Source organism: Elaeis guineensis, chromosome 3 (assembly GCF_000442705.2).
Source record: "Elaeis guineensis isolate ETL-2024a chromosome 3, EG11, whole genome shotgun sequence".
NCBI classification, from domain to species: domain Eukaryota; kingdom Viridiplantae; phylum Streptophyta; class Magnoliopsida; order Arecales; family Arecaceae; genus Elaeis; species Elaeis guineensis.
The window spans coordinates 100,136,937-100,163,712 of record NC_025995.2 but is presented as its reverse complement, the minus strand read 5'-3'; the positions used below and the strand labels follow the sequence as shown (position 1 = coordinate 100,163,712).

The 26,776-nt window shown below is 34.5% G+C and overlaps 1 protein-coding gene across 1 annotated transcript in view; it reads right to left on the bottom strand.

The window, feature by feature from the left end:
- Positions 1-21,778: 21,778 nt before the first annotated feature.
- The window catches only part of LOC105035815 (14-3-3 protein 6), a 59,065-nt gene continuing 54,067 nt past the window's right edge, over positions 21,779-26,776 (bottom strand). The window contains 3 exon segments of the mRNA XM_073254143.1: positions 21,779-21,950; positions 21,952-22,070; positions 23,805-23,927. Coding sequence (XP_073110244.1) covers positions 21,794-21,950; positions 21,952-22,070; positions 23,805-23,927 — 399 coding nt within the window. The 3' untranslated portion in view covers positions 21,779-21,793.

Below are 26,776 nucleotides of genomic sequence, written 5' to 3'. Positions count from 1 at the left end.
TACATAAATATTCGGCTACACCCGGTCCCAAATGCGGGTCTAGCGGATAAAAGCAACCATCATTGATTCCATTGCCCCCGATCAATATCCACCAAAACATCCGACGCGCACATCACCTGCAGTGACCGGCTCATACATAGGACTGAAACACGATGAGTGAAAAAAAATTTTTTTTTCTTCCGACCCCATACGTGAGCCAATCACCATGAATGGTATGTACAATTTTGCACCATCCGTAGTGCATAAAAAATTTCTCTTATATCAAATCTATGGCCTGAAATCAGATAGCAAAAGCCACTTTCTAAACACAAATATCATACCAAAAAGCTATGTGATGGATAGTTCGATAAGCATGCCGATTTGTAATGTTGGTAACTTAATGTGGATTTGATATATATTTTTTTTTTTTCAAGAAAATTTTTTAAAATAAAATATACGAAGAACTTGGGATAAATCTCTAGTTTTACTTTCAAATTAAAAGTAGGTCCCCATTTGAGTTATATAAAAGTAACTTCTCATTCCAAACATAAATTAAAAGTAACTTTTCATTTTTGATAAAAATGATCTTTATACCCTGATACAATGAGACAGTATTTCTTTACAATAAAGCAATACTATTTTATAATAAGACGGTATCGTTTTAAAATAAGACAGTATTGTTTTATAATACCATTACATTACAATAAGGTAGTACTATTTTATAATACCCTTATATTACAATAAGGCAGTATTCCATTACAACAAGGCTGTATTCCTTTACAATGAGAAAATATTACATTACCATAAGACAGTATTGTTTTATAATATCGCAATATTGCTTTACAACTACAAGAGTAATTTGGTCATTTCATGCCATTTGGGGAGTTGTTTTTAAGTTATGTTTCAAATAGGGAGTATTTTTTATTTGAAACTTAAATGAAGAGCAAATTTTAAGTTTAAACTCAAATGGAGAGTTTTCATTAATTTATCCTAAATTATACATATGGATTTTTTTTTTGTGCTATGTCGGTGAGGACTGGTGGCGGATATAAAGCGCCAATCTCATGGGCCCTACAAGAGGTGAAATCTAGTGCGAAGTGTTTTGATTGTGTGGAGCAAATCCACACGATAAACCAAGGATCATGAAGTAGGGGTCATCACTAGTAGATAGGATTAACATTGATATAGTTTCTTCAATCCATGATAGAAATTTTATTGTATATAAAATCTTAATATTTAATATGAAAATAATCACATCTTCAGTTATTATCATTCAACTATTATTGTTCAAGCCCAAATGAATCAATGATCTGCAACCTGCAATGATTTAAAATTTGCAATCATAAGAGACCAATCCTGAAAGCTCCTCGCTATCGTCAAACAGTGCTTTGATTTCCTAATCCTACTCTGAGTATACCTGATGGATATTGCAGCCAATCCCCTGGAGCGCCTGACGTCGGTGAAGAGCACCTGCAAAAGAAGTCTACACTGATCGAAGTTATATCCGATGGAGACTCTCCGATGCTTAAATCAGTGAAAAATGATCGAACAGAAAGTAGAATATCAAAATTAATAGAATATCAATCCAGAAGTATCTTACCCCTTGTTTATTTCTTTACTTTCCTTTTATAAGTGACTCGGATGTAACCATCGAGTACATGGTCTCGCTTTTTATGGTACTAAAGGATAGTTATCCTGATTATCGGGCCATAACCATAAAGCTAGTGGATAATTTATGTCCACTAATAAACGTGGCATGTAGTTATTACCCATGATTGTAGTATTATAATTATATATTTGGTAGTCGACTGTTTGACAGTCAGCAGTCAGTTATTTGACAGTTGGCTGTTATGATGTCGGTCATGACATGAAGATGGTCAGTCGGTCATGAAATGAAGATGGTCAGTCGGTCATAAAATGATCAGTCAGCCATGAAGATGTTGCTTCAATCATGATGACTTAAGTTCAGCTATAATGACTCTGCTTGAGCCAGATGACTCTGGTTCGGCCATAATGACTTTGCTTCAGCCAAATAACTCTCATGAGAGCTGAATTCTGAAAGTTTCTTCCCTTTCAGAGTCTCCCTTCTTGGGATCTCTTGGCTCTTCTTATATAAGTATGGAATAAAGGGCTGATCTCGAATATGGGAGCCGATGTAGAATCAGAGGGAGCAAATTCGATTGTCCCAATAGTTGCCCCCACTCTCAAGTTTAAGATGGCTTGATGCATTAAACGATGGGAGTTAGTGTATCTTCTGCCATGACTTCGACTCTCGATTCTATGGTTATTTTAGTTGATAATAAAAAAAAAAATTCTTTTTATTATTGGACCTTAGTCTGATTTTGTAGTCTTCAGTTCATAGTGAAAGAAAATTTTTTGTGTTATCTCTTTGAATGTAATCATCATTCATCATAGATAACTGTTGAATACTTTCTTGCTGATCGGAGTTGAGTTGGTATATTCTTTCGATCGATCATAGTCGAGTCGACATATTATTTCTTCCGACCACAGTCGAGTCGGCATATTATTCTGTCCGACCATACTCGAGTTGGCATATTGTTTCATTCGACCGTAGTCGAATCGACATATTCTTCCATCCGACTACAGTCGAGTCAGCATGTTATTCCTCCGATCAAAATCGAGTCGGCATGTTGTTCTGTCTGACCATAGTCGAGTCGGCATATTATTCCGTCCGACCAAAGTCAAGTCGGCATATTGTTCCGTCTGACCATAGTGAGTCGGTATATTGTTCCATCCCATCGAAGTCGAGTCGACATATTGTTCCATCTGATCATAGTTGAGTCAGCATATTGTTCCATTCGATCGTAGTTGAGTTCGTATGTTAATCCTCTTGGGACTCATTTCGATTTGAAAATTGATATTTTTCTGCTTTGGCCCTTCGAGACTTGAGCCGGAGCTTGTATTTATTATTGAATCATCTTTGAGCTAGCGCTCATATTTGTCATCGAATCATCTTGAGTTGAAGCTTATTGTATCGTATTTCAGTTGAAAGTATGTTGAAGATCAAACATGTCATTCAAATATATTATGTCGTAAGAACAACTTTACTGAAGATATAGTCGTAGATTGTTGGCATTCCATGTCGAAGGATAATCATTCTGTCGTAAAGGAACATTATTATAGATTGTTTTGTTGATTCAGAATATGATTGTAAGTTATTCCATTATAGAGGAGTATAGTCATTATTTGAAAAAACTTTCCAAATCATCGATCCGGATCGCTTCGTTATTTAAAGAGAGCTTTCCGTATCATCGATCATGATCGATTCGTCATTTGAAAAAAATTTTCAAATCGATTCATCATTTGGAGAAGCTTTCAGAATCGTCGATCAAAATCGATTCGTCGTTTGGAGAAACTTTCAGAATCATCGATTATCGTCGATTCATCATTTGGAAAAACTTTCTAAGTGTACATCGTCATTTCTCCTTATCAGCTTTGTGAGAAAGAATAGGTGGCGATTGGCATGTTGAGAGTGATGGACTGAGTGGTATCGCCAATCCCGTTGATGAGACTGTCTTCGAGATTATACCACCATCGATTGTTGGCTGTATCGAAATGAGGCAGCCAATGATTGACGGCGTCAATTTGAAGGAGCGATCGAGGATGGTGGGGCTCCCTTGATTGTTGCTATGGAGCATGGGACTTTATGTTCTGGCTCAGATAGCCTCTTTCTACGAGAAGATTGCCAGCCATTGTTAATGAATGTCTTTTGGACTTTTTCTCTTGCCATTATTCTTTCAGGGTTTGTTTGCCTCCCTACTTGGTGCGCCAATCTGTTGCGGCCAATTTTCTGGAGTACCTAACATTGGTGAAGAGCATCTACAAAAGAACTCCACACTAATCGGAGTTGTACCGATGGAGATCTTTCGATGTTTAAATCAGTGAGGAATGATCGAACAAGAAGTAGAATATCAAAATTGGCAGAGTATCAGCACAGAAGTGTCTTACTCCTCGTCTATTTCTTTACCTCTTCTTTATAGGTAACTTGAATGTAACTATCAAGCACGTGATCCCACTTTTTATGACACTAAGGGAAAGTTACTCTGATTATGAGATCATAATCATCGAGTTAGTGAGCAATTTATGTCCACTAACGATCATGGTACGTAGTTATTACCCACGATTGTAGCATCGTGATTATATATTTGGCAATCGGTTATTTGACAATCGGCCGTTTGATAGTCGGTAGTCGGTTGTTTAACAATCGATCGTTATAATGCTGATTTGATCATGAAGATGGTCAGTCGATCATGAAGATGGTCAGTCGGTCATGATGTGAAGATGGTCAGTCAGCCATGAAGATGGTCAGTCGGTCATGACGTGAAGATGGTCAGTCGGCCATAATGATGTTGCTTCAGCCATGATGACTCAAGTTCAGCCATGATGACTCTGCTTTAGCCAAATGACTTTGGTTCGGCCATAATGACTCTCCTTCGCCAGATGACTCTCATGAGAGCTGAATTTTGAAAGTTTCTTCTCTTCTAGAGCCTCTTCTCTTGGGATCTCTTGGCTCTTCTTGTATAGGTATGGAATAAAGGGCCGATGTCGAATATGGAAACTGATGTAGAATCGGAGGGAGCAAATCTGATTGTCTCAACAAGGAGCATCTCACAAGCTTTTGGATGAGTAGGGGACCAAATCCAAAAGCATCCGTGCCTTACCCATCAAAGACAGAATTTGAATCAATCGCAAAGACTGAAAAATAGATATTTTTCACTGTCGGTATTTGAATCAGTCGCAAAGACGGGAAGATAGACATTATCCATTATATTTGTATTTGTGTAAAGCTCAATTTTATTAAAGCATCAAATATATTCATATCACTTGATCAGAGATTTATTTATTAAAATATATAAAATAAATCTTGATGCGTATTAGTATGTGTCACATCCGAATGGATTTAATTTAGAGAAATCACAACGCATTGTTGATATGGATATCATAATGGTGAACTCTTTCAGCATCCAAAAATCAATGGTGCCATTGGCTGAGTTAGTGGTTGTTAAGAATGAATCCCCATTTTTTTTGAAATAAATAAATAAATAAAATGATTATTGTGGACCAAGATACAAAGCATCCACAAACATCAAAATACAAAGTATAGAGTGAATTGGGGCTTATTCTATTAGTACTATGATCATCGTAAAGTATCTAAACCTAGGTCATCGTAAAGTGGGTGGGTTTCTCTGTCATACATAGATGGAAACCTGCACTATGATCACTAAGGAGTTTCTGAATGGCAATTACCCTCGAGTAAAGTATGTGGGTTACCATCTGTGTTCAACCCTTGTCAGAATTGCCAAATAGATGGTGAATGTCACTCATGAAAGTCAGCTGTGGCATGCATTGCAGATGGGATAAGATGGTTCCCTTCAATTATTTAAGCCACAGCCAGGTCACAGTTCTCCATCTAGTAGTAAAAGATTCTAGCTATGATTCATGAATGATGCATTCTTAAAAATATAGACACGGCTAATTATAGTCCATCATGTTATTTTTTTTTTATCAAATTAGGCTAAAGTTTTGGGTAAAAAAAAATGACATAAAGGGAATTCAATGATAAACTAAATCAAGTAAGATATATCTAGCCTGTTGGAGAAATTATATCTTGCATGGTATGTACCATATGATTGTGCATGCTACCGATTATCGCCACTTGCTCCTATGGTATGTCATTCAATACTAGCAAATAATCCATACTATACAGTGGACTCTACTTAAATGATATTTTAAAAATAATAAAAAATAATAAAAAATTAATATTTTTTTTGAAATATATAATTTATTTTTTAAAAATTTATATTGATCCTATTTGTACTCTCTAGAAATATATTAATCATTCAATGTAAAGTGATTGGTTCTTAATAGTGGTACAATAAATAGCTACATACATCATGTATAAGACATCAAGTATCACCCTTATCTAGAACTTTATTTTTGATTTTAAAATTCTATTTAAAATTAGCATTAATATAGTAATAAATTTTTTAAACTACTAAATAATGGTAAAAAAATAATCTATAAAAAATATATTTTAATAAATTTTATTAAGAGAGGAGAGAGAATTATCTCTGTCGTTTGAAACTTTCCATCCAATTGAGATGAATCTAAAATTTCATATTTAGCTACTCCAAGCCTCCAACCAAATTGAGACTCCTACGAATGAGAAAAATGAATGAAAAAAATAAAGAAAAAATAAGAAAAAATATGTGAAAAATCAATAAAAATAAAAAAATTAGAAAAAAATAAAAAGATAAGATATTTTTCCACATTGATTTAAAATTTATTTTAATACAAACCAGATGCTATAAAAATAGTAACATATTCTTGAAATATAATAAAAAATTAATAATTAAAAAAAGATAATGAGATTCATAGTTTTACAATGAGTGCGATCAATAACTTCATTATGTTGTATTGAACCTCGATTTTGTATATTGATTTAAGCAATTCTAATTTTTTTCATAATTTTTTTCAAATTTTTTTCTGATAAAATTTCAATAATATTCATTTATGCAATTATAATTAAGAGACAACTAATTGAAAATAAATCCTAAATATATTTTAAAATATTTATAGGGCTATGAGCTAAAAACACTAAAAATATCTTAAAAAATTCTTAAATTATATATATATATTTTTAAAACCTGCCTAACATCAAATACATCATGTCTCTTTAAAATAATACTTTATTTTGATCTAAAAGTCTATTTAAATGGACTTAAAAAGCTGAATATAATAGGAGAAAAAGAATCATCTAAATGATCAAATATTCCACTGTTAAGTGATACGAGGAAATATAACTAAATCAACAAAATCACATAAGAACATGAAAAAAGATCACTCAATTAACTTACTCCAATAATAAATAATATAATATAATAAATATTAATAAAATAAAGATTAAAAATCTTATATTTTTTTGTTCATCAATAAACTAATATGGGGCAAAATATAATGAATATCTTTTTAAAAAAATATCTACTCAATAGATTGATCCAAAACTTTAAAATCATCTACAAAAAAAGATAGATATAATCCACTTCTTTTTCTAATGAAAAAACATATCAATACCATAAATGTTATTTTTATTGTTGAAAAATCAATTAAGATAGTAAAAAAAATCTATAATTTTTAAATTAAATTTATACTAATATTTTTTAATCATCATTTAATTACCTTCAAGCTGTCCAATCTTAAAATCAAATTAACATCAAGACAATAATAATTTTTAAAATTATCAAATAATAATAAAATAATTTATAAAAAAATTTAATAAATTTTATTGAGAGGGAGAGAGAGAGTTATCTTATCTACTTTAAACCTCCCACTCGATTGAGATGAATCTGAACTTCTTTATTCAGCTGCTCCAAGCTTGCCACCCAATTGAGACTTCTGCAAATAGAAAAAATAAAGAAAAAATTAGAAAAAAATATTAAAAAAAAATCAAAGAAGATAAATAAAAATTAAAAAAATTAAAAGGCAAGACCTTTTCTCGTATAGTTGAACATTTATTTTTTTTACAAATCAAAAGCTATAAAAATAATAATATATTCCTGAAATATAATAAAAAATTAATAAAAAATAATAATAATTTTTACAGTCTTATCTATTGAGTGCGATCGATAACTTCATTATGTTCTATTGAACCTTAAATTCATATATTGATTTAAACAATCCTAGTTTCTTGATAATTTCTTTCAAACTTCTTCCTTAATGAAATTTCAACAATATCTATTTATAAAATTATAATTCAAAGAAATATTAAATATTTATAAAAATTTAAATAATTAAAAATATATTTAAATATATTTTAAAATATTTATAGGATGAACAGCCATAGTTAGGACTGTGAAGCTAGAATCATTAAACTTGATATATATTTTTTTAAAGTTGCCTAACATCATGCACATCATGCCTCTTTACAATAATATTTTTATCTTAGCCTAAAAATCTATTTAAGTTGACTTAAAAAGTTCAATATAATAGGAGAAAAAAAATTATTTAAATGATCAAATATTCCATAGTTAAGTGATATGAGCAAACATAACTAAATCAATAAAATCATATGAAAATATGGAAAAAAAAATTACTCGATTAACTTACTTTGATAATAAATAATATAATAAAATAAATTTTAATAAAATATAATATAAAAATTTTATAATTTTTATTTTATTAATAAACTAATATAAAGTAAGATATAATAAATACTTTTTAAAGATATCTACTCAATAGATGGATCCGAAACTATAAAATTATTCATAAAAAATAGAACTTATAACTAACTTTTTTTAAAAAAATATATATTCATAAATATTATTTTTATTATTAGAAAGTCCGTCAAGATATTAAAAAAAATTATAATTTTTAAATTAAATTTATACTAATATTTTTTTCATTATTTAATTACCTTCAAGCTATCTAATCTTAAAATTAAATAAACATTAAAATAATAATAAATTTTTATACTACCAAATAATAATAAAAAATAATTTATAAAAAATAATAGATTTCAATAAAATTTATTGAAAGAGAAAAAATGTTACCTCGTCTGCTCCAAGCCTCCCATCCGATTGAAACACCTACGAATGAAAAAAATAAATTAAAAAAATTATATAATAAGATTATCTAAAATATTTAATCTCAAATAATCAACATAAAAATATATAAATAAATACTACATAATAATTCAATTTTTTAAACTCTTCTATGTCACTTTATTTTCTCTCTTTTTTTTTTTCTTTTATTTTGTTGCTCAGTTGGTTCCGATGATCGACACATGGGAAGCATCCCTCACCCTCGAGCATTGCCTCTTGTCTCTGGTCCTATCGGTGTTGCCACCGATCTAGCTCCAGCAATGGTAATCCATGCCCATTCACTATTCCACCTCGCCTCAGTTTTTTTTTTTGCTTTGCTACTGCATTAGATGCTCCACCATGGCAATCCCTTCTCTTTACCTCTCTTAGATGATGATGTATTGCTCATCCATCGACAGCAACCTGCCAATGCTCTGATGAGTCTTCGGCTACCTCCGATCTGGCTCTAACAGTGGTAATGCCAGTTTTTTCTTTCTGCTGCTAGATTAGTAGTGGCAATGCCAATTTTTTCTTTCTGCTGCTAGATTGGTGGCATTCCGATAGTGCACGAGCTTGTCATTCGACTGCTTCAGGTCTGACTTCACAAGTGCTGCCTCCTGTCTGGCTCCAGCAGTGACCACCCCTTGAACTCCCAATCAGGTGAGAGGTTTGGAGCGGCCGAATAGAGAAGCTTAGCCACCTAAGAAACCCCTCATCTCTCTCTTAAGTGCTCTCCTTTCCTATAGATCTATGAAAAAAATAATGAAATGAAAAGGAAAAGAAGTGAGAAGGAAAAAGAATGATCATCTGTGTGGGGAAAGGCCTTACCATTAATTTTTTTTCTATCTCTCCTTCATTTTCGTTGATTTTTCCTATGTTTTTCCTAATGTTCTTCTATTTTCCCGTCCTTAAGAGTTCCGATTGGGTTGGAGGCTTGAAGCAACCACCAGGAAGCTTAGACGATGGATGGGGTTTTGTGTTGGGTGTTTCCCTTTTTCTTTTTTTTTTTCGTTCTCAGAGTCTCAATCGAGTGGGAGGATTGGAGCAGCCAAAAGGAAAGCTTAGGCGATGGGTGGGTTTTTTTTTTTTCCAGTTCTCAGAGTTTCAATCTGGTGGGAGGATCCTTATTTTCAGAGTGATTCTGTGTTGATTGCTACGGTCACATTTGCTGCTGGTTTCACTCTCCTCAAGAGATACATAGCTGATGATCATCCAGGTTGTGGCACAACAATTCTTCAAAAGAATATGCTTTTAAAGTGTTCCTACTCTCAGGTGCCCTCATATTCTTCTCCTCCATATTAGCCACATTCTGGTTCGTGGATGCAGAGTAGCTGCATACCACCAGAGGAACAAAAAAAAGAACCCTCTCCCTCCCCTATTTGATGGATTAGGAACCCCTTTCTGCTCTCTCTCTCTCTCCCCTGCTCTCTCCTTTTTAGGGTTGGAATTGGGTCGGGCTGGACCGGGCCACATCCCTATCCAAGCCCAGTCTACAATTTTTTTATGGGCTTCAGGCCGGGCTTTGACCTGAAAATTTTTTGAAATATGAGGCCCGAGCCCGGCCTGGGCCCAATTGGGCCGGCCCGAAGCTAATCGGCCTGATCCAAACCTAATCAGGCTGGCCCGAACCTAAGTTGTTATTTAAACATAGTAATCTTGTAGGTATTGAATATTAAACAGCAAAGTGGAGCTTTCACTTGAATATTAAACAGCAAAGTGTATAAGAGTTTTTTTTTTTTTTTGATAAAAAATGGAGTTTTCACTTAAATATTAAACAGCAAAGCATACAAGAGTTTGGAATGTACAATAGATGTTACACAACTAAGCCAAAATGACACTATAAAAAGGATAACATCATTGCCCCTTGAACTAATATTGATGCAGAGCATCCAGAAATCTCTAATAAAACTGCTAGGGGAAAGATGTCGTTGACCTGTAGTTCTGGGATGAGGCAACCAAGTAGTAACAATGATCGGCCATGAAATACAAATTGAAATTCATTAGCAGCTGAATTCGGATATTGCTTAGGGTAGGATAGACAGTTTGAAGACATAGCCGTATCAGTAATTTTTGAAGCTGAAAATATGTGTTTGATACCTTGTTGTGAAGAAGATCCTTGAAGTGAAACAGCAGTCCTATGATTTGGCAAATAAGCTGATTATTCTTATCTCCTTTCTGTACTTGTTTCCACATGCTAACACATGTATTACAGTAATCCAGCTTTAAGATCAATTGAACCAAAACTCCTCCCAGTTGTGCCATTGCATGATTTGAGCCTGTATATGGGTCATTGAATAACCATCTTGGAGTGGACCTGCTACAAATAAAACCATATATGTAGATGTGTGGATAATGAAGAAGCTGTAAAACAGTGAATAAAAGGGGATGTAGAAATTGTAATGGATAAAGGAATAAGCTCTGATTCCACCGAGCTTGTAGAGGAAGTTAGATCGACACCAGCAAACACTATACATTATCTGTTGATAAGGAAAACCAACCCTATACATTGTTATGGATGTAGAATGGGATCATAAAAGCTTGATGGGAGTTGATTTTGACCTAAGAAAAAAAGTAAATTGAGGAAAAACATTACTTTATTTCTTATTTAGATCTCAAAGTTATGACCCTTATGACATCTGTGAAGATATTTTTCCTCAAAATAAGACTCCAAATGATAGATGTCCATGTAACAAAAAGAAAAAGAACTTGGCAATTTTATGCTTTTGCATTTTTTTTTTGTTGGTAGAACCTGGAACCAAAAGCTCCCCATTCAAAGATAAAGGTTTAGAAATAGAGTTCAAAGATGTGATTACAATGGTTAAGAACATTATTCGGAACATTAACCCATAAACCCTACACGAATACATAAGCCAATCAGCAAAAAACCATGTTAAAACAGAATGCTAATACCAGCAGAACCTGTGTACATAAATATCCCAACAGTTTCTACCTTGACTTCAGAAATCATCCAAAATGGAGAATCCCAAGTAAGTGGCAGTTTAAACAAAATCTGCATGTAGATCTCCCTGTTACTTCAGTCTTCTTTCCCTAGTTTTCCCACTACGGTCTTCCTGCAAAATAATAGCCAATGCATATGGAATAGCCTCATTAGTGCCCAAAGAAAAATCTATTTGCTGAGCTAATTTGGCAATGAGATCATTAGTGCCCATCTCGTCTGATGCTTATCACACAACAATTATTTGAGGAAAAAAAGGAAAAAAGAAAGAAGCAGCTATATACTTCTGCATTCAAGTTGTGATATACTCAACTATCTTCAAAAAAACTTAATCAATCAGAATGCAATATGGTCATTTTTTAATTTACTTAAAGAAAGAGATTGATGAGCCTATACCAAAATACAAGAAGCAACCTCCATCTTCATTCTTCCATTATCATGAAAATCTGTATTTAGAATAAACTAAATAATTAGAAGATGAAAAAATTTAAATATAAAAATTTATAACTTCATATAGATTAAAATAAATTTTAAAGATGCTTACATAATATTATATCCATGTCCCAACTTTACTGCTTGGCTCGCTCCAGGGTGCCATCATTCACAATTAAGCTACTTGTAACTGTTAACACATATATCAATCATAAATCTTCAAAATATAAATACTATGAGCAAATAAATAATATAATATAAATTTAAAATATTTATATATCTTCATCATATTCTTCACGAAGCCAATCTTGGGTATAAACTAAGGCCTCAATAGTGGATGGGCTCAATAAACTCCGATACTGATCTATAACTCTACCACTAGTACTGAATGTCGATTCTGATGAAATAATAGAGGCTAGAATAGTGAAAATATCTTTTGCCATTTTCAATAATATGGGATAGACTGCTACATTGTTCTTCCACCATGCCAAGATATCAAACTACTTGTCTCTTAAATCAGAAAGTACATCATCATCCAAATAACTATTTAGCTCTAATCTCTTTGGCCTTTTCGAAGAACTTTGATTTTTAAACTGAACAAAATCCATGCCAAATTTTATTTTACTCAAATTTTAAAAAAATAAATTTATATCCTTTTGTCCATCAAAATCAACTGTTAGCTTGCTTGAACCTATAGAAGGCTACACTCTAGTTGCATCTGCATACTCATTATAAAATTCATAAAGACAAGTACAAATATCATCAATCTTCTTCTTGCTCTCCTTTGCATCAAATATCATTTGATAATAAAACTCTATAAATATCAACTTTGATCTCGAATCCAAAATAGAAGCAATGACGAATAAAATATTGCACTGAGATCAATATTTGTTGAACTTCTTTTGCATCTCATTTATCAACTGCTTTAGTATATCATAATTATCATTGGTATCAACACTCCCATTCATCAATAAAGCCCTAATTCTCCAAACTTTTTTTATGTAAAAATTAGATGTGGGATACTTGTAACCAAAAAATACTTTAGTGGTATCTAGAAAACCTTCTAAAAATTTAAGAATTACATCAGCTTGTTTTCATTCATCATTGCTAAGACATACATATGAATACTCAGTTGTATATCTAATAAAAATAACTTTATAAGTAATTACATCAGTCAACATTTCATAAGTGAAATTTCATCTAGTAACAACATCCAAATTCAATCCTTTTTTAACAGAAAGTCTCATATATTGTACAATTTCATTAATCCTTACATTCGAGATGGGGATGTAGGTACATATCTAATAATCTCTCTGATATATTCAATAGCTTCATGAATTATTTTTATTCCATCCTGAACCATAATATTTAATATATGTGCACAGTATCTAATATGACTATACTCCCCATTAAATAATATTCCGTAAGAAAAATGATCTTGAATCCTTCTAATTATAGCATCATTTATGAAGTAATTATCTAAAGTAATAGCATATATTTTAGAATCTAGTTCCCATTCAAGAAGGCACTTTTCAATAGCATCTTCAGTTGCAAAACTTATATAAGGATATGGTAGTTTCTTAAAACTAATTATCTTCTTATGTAGAATAAAGTCAGAATCAATATAATATGCTGTGAGAAAAATATAATCAATTTTTTAATTTGATGTCTAAATATCAGTAGTGAAACTAATATGAAAACTTAATTTCTTAAATATATCAAATAATTTTTTTCTTTCTACTTGGTATAAAGCCATACAGTCATTTCTTACTGTCTTATGATCAATAATATTAAACAATGACTGAACAGATCTCATAAAATTTAAAAAAATAGGATACTCAATAATACAAAATGGAAGCTCAGTATATATGATAAATTTTACAAGAAATCTTTTGCTCTCTTCTTGATTGAATTTAAAAGATTTCACCAGATCTTTTGAACTTGCTACTATCAATATTTGATTAACTGGATTCTTTTGATATTTCTTGCAAATATTTTTAAGATATTATTTAAGATGACTTGTTTCTCCTTTCATACCATCATTTAATATTTTTTTTATAATATTTGCATATAGCTATTGATCTATCAGATTTTCTTTACTCAATAAAATGAGTCCATACCCAAAATCTTTTATTAGAACTTTTGTCACAATCAATTTCAGAATTATTTTCATTTTTGTCACCTTCATTTCTTATATGTTCCATAGTCTCATTTTCACCCATTTTAGATTTAGACATTAGTAAAACAATATGCACAAATCACATTATAAATTACTCAAAAGAACTACTTAATGTCAAATTATAGCATAAATTAAAAACTATCAGAATAGAAAATCCAATAGAAAAAACATTATGCACTGATCAACCAATACTTAATAGCACTATAGCAGCACATGGCTAAAAGAGGATTTAAAATTTATGCCACCTGATATTAGTCAAAAACCTAAAAGATTAGATGAAACATAATGAGGATTTCAAGGAAAAAATAAAAATTTGGAGGTAAAATAGTTCTTAGAGTTAAATAACTTCTAAAATCATGCAAATTTATAAATACTGAACATTTTTCATTTTAACAATGCCCAATGCATCAATGCAAAGGTCTTGATAAATAAAGAGTTATGCAACAGCACATGGCACATAACAGATGAAAATGAAATCAATAAAGCACAAAGCATTGCATTCTTTCCTTAGGCAAGAGTGAGGGTCCTCTATTTTTTTCATAATTATGATTATACCACAGAAGTTTATCCTCTGGTATCTATTTGTCAGATGACCTTCACTAATTATATCATGCCTATTAAAAATATGGAACTGTAGGTTATTAAGCCATATTAAAAATGAAATGAATGCACGTAGAATTCTTGCCTGCATCCAAAAATTCTATCCAACACCCAAACAACAATAATCCTGGTCCTTTGAGACAATCCAGTAATTTATTTCTAATAGCAGAGCCAATAAATGAGGTTTAATACTCTAACGGAAAGAAAAAGAAAAAAGAAAAACCATATTCTTGACAATAGAACTAGAATGCAAACTAAAGATCATTACCACCACTAATAAATCTTAGGCTACCCAAGATCAAGAAACAGAAAGCCCCAGAAGAATCTGAGAATCTGTCTGAACCCCAATAGAAAGGAGAAGAAAAAGAAAAATCAATTTTTCAACAAACTGGAGTTCGAACCATAAGACCATTAACACCACATGCAATCCCATGATCTTATCAAGATTGTGAACCAAAGAACCTAAATACTCTGCCAAAAATCCTGATAAAAAATACTGATCTTTTCAACCCAAATATTTTCAAGCAACAGTTTTAAAACTTAGCAATAAGTTCCAAACATAGACACCACACGAGAATCCAAGAACCCTATCCTATCTTTGAAAAAAAGAAAAATAAAAATTGGACTATGGGGGAGACAGAATCTTGGAGTCGGTGATGGAGAAAAATCAAAAGATGGAAGATGATGAGGGATCTCTCTGCCTGATTGTCACCATCGGTATCTATTTTTTAGTGGAAGATAGAAGTTGGAAGACGATAAAGGCCGTCCGAAAGTCCGACGAACACCGATGGCCAATGGATGAAGACAAGACACCCTTGTCGGTGATGGGAGAAGATGAAGACGGTGATGGGAGGCGGACAGACAAGGACCACGGTCTGCAGCTAGGGGCTAGGGCATCGAATGAAAAAATTTGGAAAGAGTCAGAAGACCAAAGATTAAAGGCCAGGGGCTATCCACTCACGAAGGGTAACTCATAAAAATTAAGGGGCATAAAATTGGGTTGGGCTAATGGGCTGAAATTTGGGCTAGGTTCAGGTCGAAAATGGTGGGCTAAACTTCAGGTCGGGCTCGGATCGGGCCAAGGGTATATCCGGATCTGATCTGAAAGATAAATGGGCTCTATAATTTAATCCAAACCTGATCTGAATTATTTTGGGCCTAGTCCAAAGCCTGGCCTGAAGTCGGACCGGCCCGATGGGCTTCGGGCCGGCCCGAGCCCACTTCCTGCCCTACTCCTTTTCCTCTCTGTCTCTCTCTCTCACATGCGCACCCTTCTCCCTATTAGAGGTATGCCCTAGAAACTAAGTTAGCAGACACATGTAGCCTTTCTGGTGGCATAATTTTATAATTGAATAAAATAAATCAGATTAATTTTCATTCATGTTGAGTTATGTATCCATAAATTGTTTAAAGAATTAATAGGATGACGACACATATTCTCAAAAATTAAAAATTTGAGACATATATCATTGGTGATTGATTTCTAAATACTTTCGATCGATGGATCATCACGAGAACAGTAATTGATCTGGTTACATTAGTGCACAGTCACTTTCTTTTGGATAGACGAGTCTTAAATCCATAGTGTAGGGATACTGGAGCGAGAGTGCAGATGATTGTTAAAAAATAATGATACTGAGTATGACCAACATGAGTAATCACATGGATATCTATCCATTCATTTCTGACATACTCGATGCTGCAGTAATGTGAGTAGTCCTTAGACTTGTGGTGCCTTGACTGCTTACAAAGAAATTACTGTAGTTTAACTATATATAAACATGGTCTCTAGCTATATGGATCCTTGTAGTAGATGTTGGCTGCAGTAGGTTCACTATAGGAGTAAGATGCACACCTATAGGGCATCTATCGATCTTGATAAATAAGGAATAGTCCTATGTGGTTTATGAGATTGAGTTCAGAAGATCTAGGCCTGGGCAGAGTGAATGATAGAAAAGAATTTTCATTAGTTTTCACATATAAACTCAAGTCGAATAAATCTTATATATGACAGACGATAAAATTTGACGAGTTATCTATGACTTCTATCTTATCGGGACTCAGGATAAAAGGATCAAATCATATGGTAACTGTACCTAGAGGTTTAACATTTCATTCTTCTAAGTTGTCATTATATACTACTAGATATTATTGGTGGATTGTGAGAATCGTTAAGCGTTGTCTTGATGATCGATGACCCTTGATGGGTAAAACTGGAATCGTTTCAACCCATCGAAAGAAATTTCGATAATATTGTAATGGAGATCACAATATATCTCACTATCAGATAATAGAACCTATGAAGTCACACACAAAAGAGGTCTTTATCCGATTAGATGGTTGATTAGTGATTATGAATCGCTATTAGGTTTAATCGTCAATATAATTAATAATTAATCCAGTGTAAGAGTTATAATAAAGTAATTCGCTAAGTGTTAGTAAGTTATAGAAGGATTAATTAGCAATTGAATTGCTAATTAACTCAATTTGATTGAGCAATTGGGCTGAAATCGAGTCTAATTGAATTGGATTCAATTTAAATTGATTTGAATTTGATTAAATCAAGCCTGATTGAATTATGGGATAGCTAAATCGCTAGGGAAATAAATTTCTAATTTGATCAGAACTTAGATTTAATTAATTTCTAATTGGATTAGATTCTTATTGAGCAGATTGAATTTTAATTTGATTAGATTTTCTCTTCTTATTGGGTGCAATCAAATTTGATTTGGTTGGGATCCAATTAAAATGATAAATGAGAGTCCCATTAGACTAGGACTCTCTCCCTTCTCCCTTGTGCGCACGGCCCCACATGTCCATGCTAAGGAATCATGCATCCCCTCTTTTTTACGTGAGAAACCAATGTCATAGCCCCTTAGTCGCCCCCTCTTCTCAATGCCAAAGATAGGATAAAGATAAGGAAGTTTTGAAATTTGATTTGTTTCCTTATCAAAATGAAATCTGATCTCATCCTAACACCCTTTGGACACCACTTTAAAAGGAATCTTTTGTTTGTGCATTGGAATTAGATTTCACCAAACGAAAGGAAGTTTTGTGTGTGAGAAACATAGGAAGGGTCATCAGGTCCTTTTCTTCAATGGTAATTTGGCATTGGCATGAAAACTAAGAAAAAAGGAGAGAGGCATCTCCTCTTGTGGGCATTAGATTCCTAGGGTTTTCCTAGGGTGGCGTGGGTTTTGTGAGAAGAAAAAAAAATAGAGAGAAAGGTTCTCCTATTCCTTCTTTTTCTTCTTCCTCCTCTGGTTCTCCATTATCTCTGAGAAGGTCTGAGAGAAAATGATGGAAAAAATCAGCATCAACCATTAGGAGATGACTCTGTAAGAGAGCTAGTATCCCAATAAAGTCAGGAGTCTCTAATTGAATCAAGGACTTCGTGTGGATATTCGTAGAGGCCGGATATATATGCGGTTTGACGAAAATCTCATCGGATTATCACAGTCATCAGCAGCGAAGATCATCGATCTGCACAAAAGTATGAAGATCGGATCTCCAGGCTTTCGATTTTAATTAAATCTGATTTTGATTTCAGCATCATAAAAATTGCATATGATCGATCCTATTAGCCGTAAATTACATGTACTTTATGTATGTTAGATAGATTAAAGTATTTAATCTGGATTAGAATTTTATTTCATTGTATTCATGATTTTTAAATATTAAAAATCTGTACGTTCTGATTTCTGCATGCATGTTCCTAGATACGCGACATCCTTCACTCCCTCCCCTATTTTTATTGGAACTGAACACCCTCTCTTGCTCTCACACTCTCTCTTCCTCTATCTTCCTCCCTGCATTCCTTCTCTGCTGTGCTCCCTTCCCCACCCTCTCTTTTCTCCATGTTCCCCTCTCTCTCTCTCTTCTGTGTGTGTTGTGTGTTGGATGGGTGGAAAAATAGAAAAGAAAATGAAAGAAAAAAATAGAGAGGTGAAGCTTTTGCCACTCACCCCACCTGCCTCTTTTTTTTCTTTTCATTTCTCTCTTTTTCGAAAATCTATAGGAAGGAAGGCACGCACCTGAGGAAGATCAGAAGAGAAGGCCAATGCTGGCGACAATAGGGAGGAAGGCGATGGCTGAGATCGACTGGAGGTGGTAGCAAAGAGAGCAGAGAGGATGTTGATGTCTCTTTTTCGAAGATCTGTAGGAAAGCAAGCACCTGAGGGAGATTGGAGGGGAAGTCCGATGCCGATGACGGTGGAGAAGAAGACAATAGTGGAGAGCGGTGGGAGGGGGCGGCGAGGAGAGCAGAGAGGAGGCAGGCGGTCGAGGAGGTTCTATAGGGAGTCCACAGCATGCCAAACAAAAAGGAAAACAAACACTAGGGGGAGAAGAACTGGTGCTGATGGTCGAGAAGGTTCCAGAGGGAGTCCACAGCGTGCCGAACAAATAGGAAAAAAAAACACCTAGGGGAGAAGACCTGATGGGCTGCTATGTGGCACGTAGGGAAACCATCGGGTTGCGCTTTAATGTATAGGATAGATATATTCATTTTGGTGCACCACTACATAAATGGATGGTTTTCATTGGCAGCTTGCACGGCCATATGATAGCGTAAGATAAAGGCCATCTAAAAGAGGAACTCAATCATTCAAGAGTTCGACAGAATCGCAAATTGAGTTCAATGATCCGATCAATTTGGAATCAAATCAATAAATGGAGCCAATTAATGGACGGTGACTACAAACCAAACATTCCGATTCTGGCCTAGAGTGATGGCACGTGAAGCAGAATGCCTCCTGCCCCACGTCAACGTGTCAAGCTGGACGCTATCTAGTCAAAGAATTCGATGGCCTTTTCATAGCTTATGGTAGTAGGTTTAGTCTGTAGGCTTGTAAATATTTTTGGTTCCTTTTTCATTCATTTTACACGTAGCTCAAGTTTTATGGCTTGCTAGACTTATAAAACAAGTTCAATCAAAAAGCAAGAAAATAAATATTTATATAAAACTCATTCATTTTAGAATTTCTAGCTTCTTGTCGTAAAACCTAACGATTGGAAAAGTCAATGAATTTACTTTCTAGGTGTAATAATTCTTTTAGCACAGATAATCTCGATTATTCACCAACAATTACTTGGGCTTGAAGGAGATCTTAGTAAAATTCCAGTATCCCATACTTGATTGGTGAAAATAGTTAAAAATCCTTTATTCATAAGAAAAGTAATCAAAAAGCAAAATTATTATGTTTTGACCATGTCATAACCAACAAATGTCATAGTACTGTAATATTAGGTAATGATTAAATGGAGACAGCTAGAAATACTTATTCCAAAAGTACATTTGCATCATTCCCACTTTTATCCATTTCTGAAATTAAGTATGGCTGTTGCATGGCAAAAGTTATTCCCGAGATGATTATTTTGGTTCCAAACTGGGCCCTAGTGATACAAGAAGCATTGGTGGGTTTTGCTAGCAGGTAAGGTATCAATGCCTTGAATTCACTTGCTGTTCATTTTGTGTATCTTGGATGTGAGATGAGTCCAAGCATGAAGCCAAGACCACAAGACTGGTGGCTGGTGTAAAATCCTATATATTCTTCAAACCTAAGTGAAATTCTCCACTGAGGTTCAACAGGATCAAGAGAAAGTTTGTTCGAGCGGGCACAAGATGGTGTGGTGCAAGCATAGTCTGACACAGTTTAGACGCACTTTGCCATTGCTTCGAGCAAGAAAGTTTCAGTCAAGTATGGCTGTGTTTGGTAAGCAATCCTACAGTCGCTTGTAGCAGATTTTTTTGCATCCAGGTCAATCCCGTGGCATTTCTAGCAACGTCAAGCTAGTTCTACTCTGCCCTACACCGATGGGTTTAGCCAATGAAGCAGGAGATTTATGAAATGGTGCTCGGTAGGCAAGATGTCAACCATGATTAGAACATCCCGAGCCCATGGGGTCCGATTGGGTGCACGCCTCGCCTCACTCCACAACCAACCGACGTGATGTGACCAAGAGAGATGGATGTGGATCAACTTGTTCTGCAACTACAAAAGTCATAAAAAAAAGAGACGTTGGCCAACTTGGCTTGTCTTCACTTTGACCGGTCTTGCAGCCCACCCTGCAAAAACTCTACCCCTGTGGCATCGCTCGACCGCCGATGCTATCATGTTATTCATGTTTTAGTGTCGGCAATTGATGTCAATAGTGGGTAATCAAGGCATGGAAGGGAAAAGCCAGTTTAAGTGTCGCATGCAAGATCTCCTTTTTTTTTTTTTTTCCACTTTCTTTGTAATATTTTACATTAGATTCAAAAATTTAACCACAAGTCATTTTTACTTACTCCACATTTTCTGTATATTGGCTGAAGTTGAAGGGCATGATCTTCAACAGTGATGTTCATTTATTAACTGAATAATCTGCAAGAGGAAATTTAGTACAGCCAGAGGGTTGGACACTTTCGTGAAACTTTATGGCAGAACATCTCGCAGTCCGTGTTACTTAATTGTGATAGTTATCCAGCGCTTCTAGTGTTTTTTCTTGGGCAGCTCGTTAACTTAAAATGACCTTTTTCATTTCGGGACACAGAATGTCAAGGTTAATGTTCATCCATGCATTATGGGTGGTGCGTGTGAGCTGCACTGCCCGCGGTGCACAAAATATTTCGCAAGAAGAGCCTGTCGGCATTTCTCTTTGAATAAGCTCATCATGCATAATACTATACCGAATAGCAAAAGCAAGCACAAAATTGTATATAAGCTACTTCTTTAAATAACATGAGATGAAGTCTGTCATTACATATCATCCAGGAAAGTCATTGTACGCCATAAAAAGGGGGGACTTTGACGGCCAGGATATCAGAGTCTGGCATTTTCAAATTCAAGCACAACAAAAAGATTCAAATATAAAAGGAAAAACAAAGAAACAAAAACCCAAAACACAAACAGAATGCTTCTTGAAACTTTCACGGGGCAGTAGACAGGTGAGAAAAGGAATGCCAAGACATCATGCGGCCGGCTAAGAACAGGAAATTATCTATATCTCTAGTGGGGCAAATCAGCAGGACCCTTGATCGGCTATGAGGAACCAATATAATAGCAGCTACTGCTGTTCATCCTCATGCTTGGGTGCTTCTTTGATCTCATCTACCCCATCATCCTGAAAATAATAAATATTAATTAATTGAATTGGACACTTGAAGTGAATGCGATCACACATTGAAGACAAAAATATAAGCTACTTATTTTCAACTTTCAAAGATCTGCATGTCTGAAGTCCACAAGGTAAGATTATCTCGGAGGAGCTGCATGATAAGGGTGCTATCTTTGTACGATTCCTCACCAAGCGTATCCAGCTCTGCAATTGCTTCATCAAATGCCTAACAGCACCAATTGAAAGGTAAGATTATATCTTGATAACACAACAAGACTCCATGAAATTCCCATTCAAGGATCTACGGAAGAGCTTGATAGCACAGGATGAAGAAATCCCAGGCTTAAATGATCCTTTACATTTATTTCAGATGCAAGAAAAAGCTCGACCAAAAAAGGGAAAATAACACTGTAACTTTAACCTGAAGGGATCAACAAAATTTTATGAAGTCACCATAAACCCCAAACATCAATTAAAGCTTGTCCCAAATGAATTAGTAGAATAAAATGTTTCAAAATTTAAGTATAACCCTAATAAAGAGTTTTGGAAGAGAGAGAGAGAGAGAGGAGAGAGAAAGTAACCCCCTTGAATCAAATAATACCAGCATTCAAATAACATGAAAGACATCTGGTTGTCAGAAGATCAGATTGTATCCATGTCAGATACTTGACTAATGCTATAACATATGCTATATGCCCAATTTTATAGTACAAATTCAAACAAACTGTTTATTTCAGGCATTCAGATGACATGCTGGAGTTATTTAGCGTTGGATAAACACAATAAGAAGAGTAGCATTGTACCTCCGATTAACCACAAAAGAAAAAGGAAATATCCTAACTATAAATGCAGTTGTGAAAGAAATAAAGATCCAAAACAAACAAGCGATCCTCCAATATTTGAATTGAAGCACTAAATAAAGAAATCAATTTCTATAAAACGTCCAACATCTTCAAAATTCGAACCCAAATGCAAATAAAGGAGATTCCCTTAAATATAAAAAGAGTAAGCCCAAAAATGTTAGTTGCTAAGAAACTTATTAGCTTCCAACCCAATAGAATTATCGACTCTTATAGCCTATCAAAGAACATAAGGTACCAATTTCATTCAAGCTTACCACAACAACTACAACAGATATCCCACGGTTAAAAAGAAATTGCTTTATTTCTTAAAGATGGAAATTGCCCTCTAAGCAAAACACAACAGAGTCAAAGAAACAAAAACAAAAACCAAATCAATGACATCATATACGCTGAAAGTCAGAAATGAAAGTCAGAAATGAAACGTGAAATATTTAAAAAAGGGGAATTTTTATAACAAAAATCGACATTTTAACATCTACCAAATCAAGTATACATGTAGACAAGAGCTTGATGAGCTCAGATAAAAGACAATCTTGCCACCCATCATTTATTTAATTTAGTACATTCCTACCCACCTTAAGTAAGCACATGCATTCACATTTGTCACATCCACGCCATCAAATCACATCACATAAGCCCACTGCCATTTTAAAGGAGTAGAATCCAGGAACAGCATCACTCAAGATTTGTTATTCATCACATCATGCACAAAATGTTTATATCTAATAATTACAACAGAATGAGGGAACAACGTGGACACAGATCATTTACTCAACTATTGAATTGTCTACCTCGTGTATCTTGTAGGTGCAGAGCTATTTTCCCAAATGTGTATCATTGATTGGCAAATTGTGGATCTAAAATATGAATCGAATTTCTATATATGAAAGGTATATTGGAAGTCAAAAAATAATCTAAAAGAAAAAATTCAAAATGCAAGAAATTAAAAGTTCTAAGATCTTTTGACTTCTTTGACTGATCTTTTAGTTAAATTTTTAAATATTTTATTTTTCAATTCCCACTGGTACATCTATTCACATTTAGTTTAATTTAATGCATCCCATTTACAAAAAATAAAAAAAAAAATTTAAGATCACTTGCTTCATGAGAGTGCATGCTCAGTCTGGCGAGTTCAAGATCTCATAGTAAAACAGCGAGAAGGTGAGGGACAGCCCCAACCGAATTGGGTGCATCGGTGCTAGCTCTACCACCGCAATATCCTATCACATCACATCAAATGGATCATCCCAACAAATCATCACCATCGTCCAAATCATTAACCTAACCCTAGCAAGGCTTGAGATTAAACAAGTGGATCTTCGACACAGTTCCAAAGAAACAATTTCCATACCTTGATCATCAGAAAAAACAATTGGTATTATCTTCCAAACAACAAAGTCAAGTAATTAAGATTCTTAAGGAGGTCTGGAAGCCTATTTCTAATCAATCAAAAGTCCAACAAGTAGAACATAATGTGCAAGGTAAAAGTCAGAATTCTGGTAAAAATAACTCTCCTGATAACCTTAACATTAGCTCTCCTTCTACGGACACCTTGTTTCAGTAGCCCAAGAAGAAATTGGAGGGAGCAAATGCTTTTTTAGATCAACCTATCTCAACTCATAAGAACCAAGAGCAATCTGAGGGAGTTTCCTCTATAGTTGAGGCTAAAGCTAGCAAATTAACTGGAAAGGAAGATGCGGGTAGGAGGGTTGGGTGCTCTCAAACTCCATCTCAATGAAGATTTTAGCTTGAAATTGTAGGGGAGCTATTAAGCGACCCTTCATAAATTATATGAAGACCATCCTTCGCCAATTCTATCCTGATATATGTTGTTTCTTGAAAACTTGTTTGTTCCTTGATGGCCTAAGTCGTATCAACAGATTTTTGGGTCCTTTATGGGACATTTACATGATACCGGCCACTGGACAATCGGGAGGTACTATTGTCTCTTGGAAAAAGAACATTGGATATATCTCTTTCACTCATATTAATCGACAAGTTGCTTTCGGAGTTATCTCTCGGCCAAGCTATCCCTCCTGGATCCTAGGTGCTGTGTATGCTAGCACTTGTGGTTTAGAAAGAAAAAAACTCTGGACTCAGGTACACTCTGTGCTGTCTCTAAATTAGCTTTTATTATTAATGGAAGATTTTAATTATATCCTGAATGCAAATGATAAGAAAAGGGGTAAAATTTTTTATATTGATAGAGATATAAAAGAATTTCAAAATTTTATCCAAAGTGCTGACCTTGTTGACTTGCATTTTCAAGGACCTCGCTATACCTAATGTAACAATAGACTAGATATGGCTAGAGTTGGGAGCATATTGATAGAGCTTTTGTCTCTGACCTTTGGTTTGATCTTTTTTCAAAATCTATTATTGTCCATCTTGATCGATTTGCTTCAGATCACTGTCTCCTTCTCCTCTCATCTACTAATGATTCTCGAAGGGGTTCGATTCCTTTTCGATTTGAAAAATTTTGGCTCTACAAGGATGGTCTCATGGATACTATTTCTCATGCATGGTCTTGCTATGGTAATCATTCCCCTCCTGTCAAACTTTCAAGACTACTTCACAATACCAAAAATGCTCTTAAAGCCTAGAAGCATAGAGTGGGAAATATATTCAAGCAGGGTCTATCTCTACAGGATCAGATTTATAATTTGCAAATCATTGAATCCCAAGTTGATGGCCTTACTATGCCGGATCATATAAAACTTCTTACTCTGCTCAGAGCTTATCATAAAAATTTATGTATTCAAGAGATTTTTTGGAGACAAAAGGCTCGGACTTTGTGGATCAAGGAAGGAGACTTTAACACAAAATGTTTTCATAGATCAACTTTGTTATGAAGGAGATACAATAAAATCCATTCTCTTGACAATGGCAATGGGGAGAATGATGTAGATGTTCCATCCCTATTCCTTCAGCATTTTCAAAATAGATGTAGGGTTGATCCTAATCTTGAATCTATGGATCTCACTATTCTTCCCATGATGGTCTCACAAGAACAAAACAAGCAGCTTTGTAGATAGGTGACAGCAAAAGAAATTAAGGAGACTATTCGAAGTTTGCATCCAGATAAAGCCTCTAGACTAGATGGCTTCCCAACTTTCTTCTTCTAGCACTTTTGGATTTTGATCAAAAGGGAGGTCATTCAAGCTGTCAAATATTTCTTTTGATACTCTTGGTTGCCAGATTCTTGGAAACAAACTTATATCACTTTAGTTCTCAAGGTCCCTCATCCCACTACTGTTAATGATTATAGGCCCATCAGTCTTTGTAACACAGTTTACAAAATCATTGCAAAAATTCTAACAAACCATATGAAGTCGATTCTTCCTTGCCTTATTGCTTCTGAGCAAGGGGCTTTTGTCTCAAGGAGGCATATCTCAAATAATATTCTTCTTGCTCAAAAAATTATGTGCTCTCTTGATGGGGCCCCTCCATCAAAAAGCTTGATGATGCTGAAAGTTGATATGGAGAAAGCTTTTGATAAGTTGCATTGGCCTTTCATGGTTCAAATAATAAAGCAGTTTGGATTTCATACTAACTTCATTCAATGGATCCAAGCTTGTGTGACTGCGTCCAGCTTTGCTATTCTTGTTAACGGCTCTCCTATTATCTGGTTTTTCTCATTAAGAGTCCTTTGTTAGGGGTGTCCTCTTTTTTCTTTTTTATTTATCCTTCTTTGAGGTTCTCTCAAGACTATTGCAATATGCTGAAAGCCTATAGGATCTGAGGAGGCTCTTCGATATCACACATTTTTTGTTGATGATTTCATTATGGTTTCTAGAGCTACCATCAAAGATGCTGTTGCCCTACGTGCCATCATAGGTTCTTATTCTATGTTATCAGGTCAATCCATTAACTTCTCTAAATCCCATATCAGATTCAGCCCCTCCACTTCTCAAAGCATTAACAGACAAATTTTAAGCCTCTTTCAGATTACTCTCAAAGAAAATATTTGGCATTACTCTGGAGTTCCTATCACTGGCTCTATCCTTCGCCCTTTTGTATTCAATTCTCTATTGGATAAGGTGTGAGGAAAAGTAGAGAGTTGGAAATG